Source organism: Lepidochelys kempii, chromosome 1, assembly GCF_965140265.1.
Source record: "Lepidochelys kempii isolate rLepKem1 chromosome 1, rLepKem1.hap2, whole genome shotgun sequence".
In the NCBI taxonomy this organism is placed as follows: Eukaryota; Metazoa; Chordata; order Testudines; family Cheloniidae; genus Lepidochelys; species Lepidochelys kempii.
In genome coordinates this window covers 19,054,785-19,065,567 of record NC_133256.1, presented here as the reverse complement: position 1 = coordinate 19,065,567, position 10,783 = coordinate 19,054,785, and the positions used below count along the sequence as shown (strand labels likewise).

Sequence of the window (10,783 nt, the reverse complement as noted above, 5' to 3'; positions counted from 1 at the left end):
TCAATCCAAAATTCACTTTGAGCAGGCTCTGCTGCAATTGCTTGAGAAAGATTTAAAGAATTGACACTATGATTTTGCAGTGAATTTAGTTTAGTCCCTTTGACTCTCTCAGGATATACAAGATTTCCCATTTTTTTAAAAAGTCTTAAATAATATGTCTTTACCTGTTTTCTTTTAATGGAAAATTAAATAAAATTTTAAAAATAAAGATTTCAAGGCAGATCCTTTTGTACTTGAACAGACCTTTGAAATTATCCTATTTTATCTAATTTTTTAAATCTAGACTATTTTATTTCCAATGCTGAATGGATTTAGGCACATGCTTAACATGTAGCTAGTCCAATTAAAGTTTCTGTAGGACTGGGGCCTTAGAGTTTTCCCAAGACCTGCCTAGACTTGGAAAATAAGTCATGTTTAAAAACATGTTTCCAAACACACTTTAACTAAAATGCTTTAAAACACTAGCGTAGATTAGTGTAGCTCCCCCCATCCTTGTTGTCACTCTTCACACAGAGAGACCCTTTTAAGCTAGGGTTACCAGTAAATACATATGTAATGCTGCTTTAGTGGCGTTTAAAAGCATGTTAGCTAACACGTTTATAAACTCAACCTGTTTCCTGGGCCACAAGGGCCTAAAGCACCCCTCACTGTGATGTCCAACCACCACACAAACAATAAAAATTAGCTCGGGATGTGCCCTAAATGACAGCTGCCATAAGCGAATGAAAACAAAGGGTTAACAATCAGCTCAACTCCTGGTCCCTCCTTTTTTTTTTTTTTACAAACACGGCATCATTAGCCCCCTCCTCTTCCACCTCTTCCAAGAACTAATGAACTCCCTTGGGGAGGGGAAAGCAAGTCGACCAGGAGCTGGTGTAGCGATCCGTAGTTTGCCTTGGTTGTCCCCTCCCAGGCAGCAGCAGGACCAAGGGTTTGCAGAGCACCCTGGCAGGACCATGACACACACACACGGGGGGCACAGCGGACAACCTTTCACCAAGGGCAAAAAGTAGCTTCCCCGCCCAGGCGCTGAACGCACCAGCAGCTGCAGCGGCCGGGGGCAGAGGAGAAGGGAGGCGATGGCTGTGCAAGCTGCTATCCTCAACCCCCATCACTTCATCCCCTTCTGCTTCCCTGCCTCCGGGGGCCTGGCGGACTATGCTGACCTTGAGAAGAGCTACGAGGACGGGGCAGCCGCTCTCCTGGGAGGAGGCGGAGGAGTGGGGGGAGGAGAAGACCCAGGGGGTTTAAAAGAAGCCACCAGGGACCTGCTGAGCTTCATCGACTCGGCGTCCAGCAACATCAAGCTGGCCCTGGACAAGCCGGTCAAGTCCAAGAGGAAAGTGAACCACAGGAAGTACCTGCAGAAGCAGATCAAGCGCTGCACGGGCATCATCGCCCCCGCCCCGGCAGCGCCAGCCCCGGCCGGGGGCCAGGAGCTGCCCAAGCGGCCGGCCCCGCCGGCAGGGGCCGCCTCGCCCCAGCCCTCCTGCCCGCCCGGCCCCGGCAAGCCCCCTGCCAAGCGGGAGGCCTCGCAGGCGGCCAGCAGCCTGCAGAGCAAGAGCCTGGCCGCCCTCTTCGACTCCCTGCACCAGGGCCGGGCTGGCGAGAAGGGCCCGGCCGCCGGCGGGGGCGGCCCCCGCAAGGTGCCGCTGCGGAACCGCAACCTGCCCCCTTCGTTCTTCACCGAGCCGGCCGCGCCGCCGCCCCGCGCCCCGCCGCTCAGCGCCAGCCCCAAGGCGCCGGAGCCGGGTGGCGGCAGCCCGGAGGCGGCGGAGTTCTTCGAGCTGCTGGGGCCCGACTACGGCGGCCTCCTCCCGGAGCAGCCCCCCGCGCACGAGGGCTTCCCGGCCCGGCTGCCCCCGGAGCTGGGCATGGAGCCCGCCCTGTACGAGCCCCACCTCCCGCCGCTGCCCCCGCACCTGCTCGGGGGGCTGCTCTACCCCGAGCCCGCCTGGAGCCCCCCCGCCAAGAAGAGCTCCCCGGCGGCGGCTCCCTGCAGCAGCCTGAGCCTGCCCGAGACCTTGCGGCCCCTGCCTGCCCTGGGGGCCCCAGGAGCGCCCATCTACCCGGCCAGCTCGGACCCGGCCCCCGCGGGCGGCGAGGAGAGCCCAGCCCAGCTGGCCGCCGCCTTTGCTCCCTACTTCCCCGACTGCCCCCTCCCGCCGCCTCCTCCCATGCCTTATGAGTACAGCGCCGGGTACAACAGGGTGGCCTATTCGGGCCTCTAGGGGAGGCTCGGGATGGAAGGCTGGGCTGGCAAAAAGCCGAGATCACTTTAATTCCCCCTCCCTTTACGCTGTTTGATTTAGGACAATAAACTCAGAAGAAAAAAAAAAGGGAGGGGAGGAGGGGGGCGCTGTGGAATGGGGATCGCACCCACTTAGCCCTTAATCCTGGGGCTGGGTTATAGCTGATAATTGATAACCTGATGGGTTTCCTTCCATAGCTGGAGTTTTTTGGTTTGGTTACTAGTCCGGATTCTTCTCTCCTATACACCAATGTAACTCCATTGACTTCAATACAGTCAAGGGCCTGATCCAAAGCCAACTGAAGTCAATGGGTTGACTTTTCACTAACTTCAGGGGGCTTTGGTCCAGACACTACTGGCACAGAGAAAAAGGTCAAGCTTTCTTTAGCTGCAATAAATTTAGGGCCAGATTTTGCCATAGAGCATAATATCTTACTCTGCTAGTAGTCCCACTGAGAATAACACAACTGTTTCGTAAGAGTGGCAGAATCTGGTCTTTAGGGTTTTATTTGCCTTCACATTCTGAACAGTCTCCCCTCTCCTTGTTCGGATTCTATCACTGCACATAATAAAAATGTAAACTATTTTATTCTTTCAGGTGTTTTATAGTGCACAGTAACTACATGTTGTTAGCATTATTTGAGATACGTTTTTATTTTACTGTAGGCAAATACAGTTGATTTACATTTCTTATGTTACATTGCAACGGGGGCTGCTTTTTCTTTAAAACAGCCGTGACCAATTGTGAGTGACTTGAGTTTAAAAGTAAAACTCAGTCAGCTCTTACAGTGTATTTAAAATCTTGATCCACACTTGTGTGCGTCATAAGTGCTGGCAGATTTTCAACAGAGGACACAAACAAGTGCAAAAATAATTTAAAAAAGTCAAGAAAACAACAAACATAACTATAAATGCTGTTACCAAATCTTAGTGTCCTGAAATTCAACAATGTGTTGCAGAATATTGCAAACAGCAATACTATAATAAATAAGTTAATTGATGGCATAATGTTCTGGACAAAATGTACTGTAGCAACGTGATTCCCACAAACTGTGTTGGATTTCTTTCAGGAATGTGTCAAAGCATTGAAAGTGACAGATCCGTTCTATTGTGTACAGGAGATTATTTGATAATCATTTAAATTATGTAAAAGAATCTATGATGAGTCCTATAAAAATAAAGCTGCACAATAGCTTAAAGACCTGTGGCTGTTACTACTGTTGGAACGAAATACACTAGAGTCTCTCCCACATCTTCATTTTTGGTAAAGTTCATTCACTAGATTTGGCTGGCAGAATTTAAGACAGTCTAGTGGTCACTTTTCTCTTTCCTAAATCCTCTGAAATGCTGTACTTTACCCTCAACAACCTATTCCTGTTTTGTGTTCTCTATTGAGTGTTTCAGTAAGATACTGGAATGACAGGAATTGTAGCAAATTATTATAAAGCCAAGGGATCAACATACTTACTTTCAGGAAACTAGTTCAACAGACTGTTAAGTTTCCTTTTGGGGAGTTGGTTGGGATGCCTATCTTAAAAGGCAGCTCTGGATTTTGGCTTTAGGCCAGTTAGAATTGGATTGTTTGTTTTTAAAATGGGAGTCAGATGGACAAGAAGTGTGAGGTATGGTGGACCAAATAGTACTCCCAGGGATGGCAAATCATTCTAACCTATGATATTGAAGGGAATTAAGAATAAAATGCCTCTTTCATTAACAAGTGCAAATACCGTTTTTAACAGAGATTTATGGTTAAGAACATTAAGATGTATGGAAGGGGAAGTGTGACTTTAAATAACACTTTGGAAATAAACGATTAGTCTTTCATCTAACTGTTTCAGTAATGGGCTTAATTTTACTTTTAAACAACAAAAATAATAGCTTATATTTATACAGCACCTTTCATCCAAAAAGATCCCCAAGTGATTTACAAATAACCTACCCATGTATACAGGAATCACTTCACTGAAAAGCAGGCACACTGGGCTGATATGAGGCATCTGTTTAATAACTGCACAGTGCTGTATTGTACACTGTAAATTCAATGCACTTTTAAAATATTGATTTTACTATAGTTTATTTCACTAAGCTTAAAAGAATGTATAAAAAACAATGGACAGCCAGTCCAGCCTATGTAGATAAATAAGAGAACCCTGACTCCTTGGTCAATTATAGTACAGAGTAGTATCATACTATGTTTGCTCAATTCTGTAGCCTTTACTTAGGCAAATCTACTGAAAAGTCTGGGAGTTTTGCTTTTTTCAGAGTGCAGCGTCAGAGCCAGTGTAACATCATGTAGTTACATTTTAGATTGTCAGGACAAGGTTGATTTCAATCCCATTTGAGTTGGTAAATTTTCTACAGTCTGGTAATGGTTTTGTTCTATTCTCTGTATGTGATTTTGTAGCAGTTTTGGACCATTATGTTTCCTCTTGGGACACTTCAGATCTAATGGCCTTGCACTGATATATTTAGCATAATATTACTTTGTCACTGAACTTTCTGACTTGAGGCATGATCCTGAATCCTTTGCACACTCAACACTCCCAGCGACTTAAGGGAAATTTTGGGTGTACAAGGGAGGGTTGGCCCATTGACTTTAATACATTAATAAGGGGTATGTTTTCACCTGAACTTTTTATTGAGCAATTTTATTTGTCTCTCAGGCTGCTGAAACCCTGCATATGAAAATTTATAATCACTGGAATCCTTATACTGTTTCAGGCAAAATTCCCACTGACTTCAATGGGAGTTTTGCCCAAATAAGGACTAACTGAGGTCTTCAGGAATGGACTTTGGAAGAGAAGAATTACAATATACCAGTTAAAAGAAAAGGAGTACTTGTGGCACCTTAGAGACTAACAAATTTATTTGAGCATAAGCTTTCATGGGCTACAGCCCACTTCATTGGATGTGTGGAATGGAACATATAGTAAGAAGATATATATACGTACAGAAAATCATGAAAAGGTGGGAGTTGTCATACAAACTGTAAGAGGCTAATTAATTAAGATGAGCTATTATCAGCAGGAGAAAAAACTTTTGTAGTGATAATCAAGATGGCCCATTTAGACAGTTGACAAGAAGGTGTGACGATACTTAACATGGTGAAATAGATTCAATATGTGTAATGACTCAGCCACTCCCAGTCTCAATTCAAACCCAAGTTAATGGTATCTAGTTTGCATATTAATTCAAACTCAGCAGTTTCTCATTGGAGTCTGTTTTTGAAGCTTTTCTGTTGCAAAATTGCCACCCTTAAGTCTGTTACTGAGTGGCCAGAGAGGTTGAGAAGGTACTGACTCTCATTCTCCATTGCCCTGCACCTTGTGTAGGCATGGTCATCTGTTCAAAGAGGGTGTAAAATGCTGACTTTGTAGCATTTTACACTCATTTTGCACTCTGCCCTTGTGTAAATGACTAAACAAAATGCAGGGAGATAGAAAATCAGTCTCATTGGGTCTGATGCTCCTCTCACATCAGTGTGAGAAGCAACTCTGTTGAAATGAGTGGAGTTACGAGTTATGCTGGTATAAAACCAATGTAGCAGCCTGATCTTACTTCTACTGAGGTTATAAAAGGACTCTTTCTGTTGACTTCAGCAAGAGTTGGATCAGGCTCACTGAGCCAAAGCTAGAAACGCTTTTCTCACCTTTTACTCAGTCCATACTCAGGCAAAACTCCCATTGCCTTAAATGAGAATCTTACTTAAGAACTTTGGGATTTGGCCCACTGAATATATTTTAAAATTAGTGTTCACTTACAGTGCTAATATATTTCTGGTATAGAAGTATTTTAGAGGTAATCTGCACAACAGTTATTGCAAAGCAAACTGAGTGTCTGACAACACTAAAGCAGCTAACAATGGTTGAGTTGATCTAAACAATTGTTTCCCCTGACAAAAACCAAACAAAGGACTTCTATGCAACTTTAAAAAAAAGAATTGTGTGCCACACTGCATGCCTTGAAGTGAAGGTGATTGGATCATTTCCAGATTGAATAGCGCCACCTACTGCAGCTGAAAGGCTGTGTTATGTTCTCTGCGTTTTGTGTGGGCTTTTATTTTTGCAGGTTTGCACAAGCTTAATAATATAGTCATAATGTAAATACCATACAGAAGCCCCATTTACACTTAAATACTGTTGGGAAATTACTATAACTATTTAAAAGCCCAATATTGAGTGTTGGTCCAAATAAAATTTTTTATAACTGAACAGGGTATTGTGTCCAATATGCTTTTACAAGAAGTCACTGTCTTCTTTTTTGAGAACTAAAATTGATCCTTTTTAGCTTTTGTTTTTTTTAAAGAAGTATTGTGTTCCTTTTAATACAAATAGATAGAGATACATTTCCCAGCTGGTTTTATTCTTCACTGAAATATATATGTTTCCTTATGAGGATCTATTATTAAATCATCAAAATAACTTTTTTTAAAGAACTTTTAAAAAGGGCCCAGGTAATACATCAAATTTGCAAAGTTCTGTTTTGTGGCTGAAATATTTTATGCATGTTGTACTGTTTGACCAAAATCGTCTCTGGAAATGAATATACAAATGGGTTAATTTTTATATGCAGTAAAGATGATGAAATAGGTGCAAAATAATAAGAACCCCTTTATTTTTAAATGGTGGAAACATATTTTTCTATAATAATGATTGACTGATGAGACTAACAAAGGGATCACAACTAATATCGAGTGTTTTTGATATCCCATGATTTAAAAAGTCTCGGCCTTATTCAAAGCACATTGAAGGCAAAGGAGTCTTTCCACTGACTTCAGTGGGCTTTGCTGGATTAGGCTCCCTAATGTCTTGAAGACCTGAGGCTGAAATTGATCTGATGCATTCTAATTATTAATTTAATAATGAGTCATCCATTTAATGTTAGGAAAAAAAAGGTACAGAAATAATTGTAAAACATTGGTTCTTTGCCTGTGAATAAACTGGTTTTGGCAACAATGCACAAATGGAAGGTAATCCTGCAGTTATTGACAACAGGAATAATAAAAATATGTTGGCTGATTCTTTAAAGAATATGAGATGGATAAAAATTTAGTGACATGTAAGCAAACATGTTGGAAATATCAGGGATCCAATCTTGCATGCCCAGGGACTGGTCTGACTGGAATTTTCAGCATCTCAGACCAGGGCTTTGGAGCGGAGCCAGGAGCTGGAGCGTGGAGCTGCAGGTTTTTTCCTGGAGCTGGAGCAGAGCCAGAGCACAGCTCCAAAGCCCGTCTCAGACAATCATGTCCTACCAGCTCAAGTAAGGTCTCCTGAGTCCGGATTTGTGCCCTATCCACCAGACCAATATTTTTCATCTATGTCAGGTGGGCAACTCCTTATTCAAAGTCAAACTTCACCACTCCCTTTCATTTACTATGAAAATGTATCAATGATAAGTCTAAGTAATTTATTTGTGTCTGTGTTTCGAGAGCTTGACGAGACTACTTGATCTTGAAGAGTAAGGGTGTGCGGGGAGTGGTGGAGCAATATTTTTTTTTTGCTTTAGATCGGAATAACATTTTCAATTTGAACACCCTCCCCCCCACCAACTTGGGATTCATGACCCACTGGTGGAGAAACTCACTAGACCATTCTCTCTGCCCCACTAAAGCTTGAGTAAGAAGAGCAAGATGTGTCCCTAAAAGAAGAATATGAGGATGGAGCTGAGCAATATTTCTACTAAATTTAAAAGGGGCCGTGTGTGGGATTTTTTCCCTTTTCTTTCAAAAAATCTGTGGTGGTGACATACTTTATTTGGCGAAGAAGTTAGGATCTCAAGGGGAAGCAAACATTAACAGCCTGATCTTGCACTCCCTGAGTGTCCATGTCCTCCATGGAATATTTGGGTGTGCAAAAAATTCTGGATTGGCCTCCAGATTAGGAAGTAGGGTCCTGTTCAAGCTATCTGGTAACATTTTCTGTAGTATAACCATTGACATGGAAAGGCTATGTTTCATGATGCTGCTTGCTGGTATTTTAAACTTCCATCCCTTGGACTCCAAAGTTTCTTTTAGACCTCTGGAAAAAAAAGTTGTCATCGTGCTAAGAAGAAAGCCTTTAATTGTCACTATTTGCAAATAGTCCCACCAGGCCAAGAGACAGGCTTTGCTAACCAGGCAGGAAGAACAGCAGAAAAGCCTACAGGACTTTATAAGAGAGCAGGCCAGCGTGCACCAGCAACTCCTGCAACAAATGGTGAGTCCCACAGTAGGGGAAGGCACCTGGCCGCCGAGCTGGGACTCTGTAAAATGGGGCCAGTGGATGACCCGGATGCCTTCCTTGGTACGTTCATGCGGGTAGCGACGGGTGCCGGATGGGATAGGGCTACCTGGGCCCTACGTCTGGCTCCCTACCTAGCAGACGAAGCTCAAGCGGCCTACGTGGCATCGAGTGATGAACAGGCCAGGAACTATGAGGCGGTGAGGGTGGCTGTCCTAGATCGGGTGGGTTTGTCGGCAGAGAAATACCGCCAAAAGTTCCAGTTGACCCAATGGATGGGGGCTGTGCGGCCCCGGGCATTCGTCCAGAGATTGATGAACGGGACCACCCACTGGCTGAGGCCCGAGACGCAAATGGTGGGGGAAATAATGGACACCCTAGTCCTAGAACAATTGCTACAGGGCCTCCCTGATACTATCTGATTCTGGGTCAGGCGACATCAGGCAAGTACAGTCGATGCAGTGGTCAAGCTGACCAAGGAATACATGGAGGCAGACATCCCCCAAAGGGAGGGCTGACCCTATAAGCTCATAGAGTGGGGGAAGAAATCGAGGGAACCCCTCCCTGGGAAAGGCCTGGAGAGGAAGAAGGAGGAACCCTGAGGAGCTCCCAATAGAGCCGGTGTGATCGTTTGTTGACAGTGCAGGCGGCCAGGACATGAAAAGGGAGACTACCCAGACATGGAATGTGGGTGGGATGAATTTTGTGGCTGGACTAATGCTGGAGGGCAGGAAAGGGGGCAGAGGTTGTCCACCATCCCGGTGAGGGTAGGAAGGAAACCCCAGAGGGGCCTGGTGGATACGACTTCAGCCTGCTTGCTCGTCCACAGGGGGCTGGTAAAACCGCAGTGGATAATTCCAGGTGCACGGATGGCCCTGGAGTGTATCCATTGGCAGGAAATACTTTCCGATGACCCAGGTGCCCCTAGAAGTGTGGGGCAGATTTAAATGGAACTGGTTCAGGTAGTAGAGGGGTTACCATACCCTGTTGTGTTGGGTACAGACTGTGGCCCTCTCCCTGGAAGGAAAAGGAAAGGTTCCCTGAAGAAGGGGCTGGGGACCCCTAGACTGAGAAGCCCCGGTAAGGAAGAAGAGCAGGGTCCTTGGGGAAGCGAACACAAAACCCTAGGCAATAGAGCCCAGGTAGGATAGAAAGAGGGGAAGGAGGTGCGGGGGAGAACATAAAATGGCCATATTGGGTCAGACCAAAGGTCCATCTAGTTCAGTGTCCTGTCTTTCAAAAGTGGCCAATGCCATATCCCCCAGAGGGAATGAACTAACAGGTAATCATCAAGTGATCCATCCTCTGTCGCCCATTCCCAACTTTTGACAAACAGAGGCTAGGGACAGCATCCCGGTTAATAGCCATTGATGGACCTATCTTCCATGAACTTATCTAGTTCTTTTTTGAACCCTGTTATAGTCTTGGTCTTCATAACATCCTCTGCCAAGGACTTCCACAAGTTGACTGTGCATTGTGTGAAAAAATACTTTATTTTGTTTGTTTTAAACCTGTGGCCTATTAATTTCATTTGGTGACCCCTAGTTCTTGTGTTATGAGAAGGAGTAAATAATACTTCCTTATTTACTTTCTCCACACCTGTCATGATTTTATAGACTTCATCTTCCTTTAGTAGTCTCTTTTCCAAGCTGAAAAGTCCCAGTCTTATTAATCTCTCCTCATACAGGAGCCATTCCATACCCCTAATAAATTTTGTTGCCCTTTTCTGAACTTTTTCCAATTCCAATATATCTTTTTTGAGATGGGGTGACCACATCTGCACACAGTATTCAAGATGTGGGCGTACCATGGGTTTATATAGAGGCAATATGATATTTTCAGTCTTATTATCTACCCCTTTCTTAATGGTGCCCAAAATTCTGTTAGTATTTTTGACTGCTGCTGCACATTGAGTGGATGTTTTCAGAGAACTATCCACAATAACTCCAAGATCTCTTTCTTGAGTGGTAATGCCTAATTTAGACCCCATCATTTTATATGTATAGTTAGGATTATGTTTTCCAATGTGCATTACTTAGCATTTCTCAACATTGAATTTCATCTGCCATTTTGTTGCCCTGCCACCCAGTTCTGAGAGATCCTTTTGTAGGTCTTCGCAGTCTGCCTGGGACTTAACTATTTTGAGTAGTTTTGTATCATCTGCAAATTTTGCCACCTCACTGTTGACCCCTTTTTCCAGATCATTTATGAATATGTTGAATAGATCTGATCCCAGTACAACCCCCAGGGGGACACCACTATTTACCTCTCTCCATTTTGAAAACGGACCATTGATTCCTATCCTTTGTTT

General features: G+C 44.3%; 1 protein-coding gene across 1 annotated transcript; it reads left to right on the top strand.

Annotated features, from left to right (window-relative positions):
* The first annotated feature begins 819 nt into the window (after nt 1-819).
* On the top strand, nt 820-3,450 carry FAM181B (family with sequence similarity 181 member B). The gene has a single exon (XM_073335804.1). The coding sequence runs from the start codon at nt 1,080-1,082 to the stop codon at nt 2,229-2,231; it is 1,152 nt and encodes a 383-aa protein (XP_073191905.1). The 5' UTR covers nt 820-1,079; the 3' UTR covers nt 2,232-3,450.
* Nucleotides 3,451-10,783: the final 7,333 nt, after the last annotated feature.

Bases quoted from the DNA above. Each gene is read 5' to 3' on its own strand.
- FAM181B (XM_073335804.1), top strand. From the start codon at position 1,080: ATGGCTGTGCAAGCTGCTATCCTCAACCCCCATCACTTCATCCCCTTC.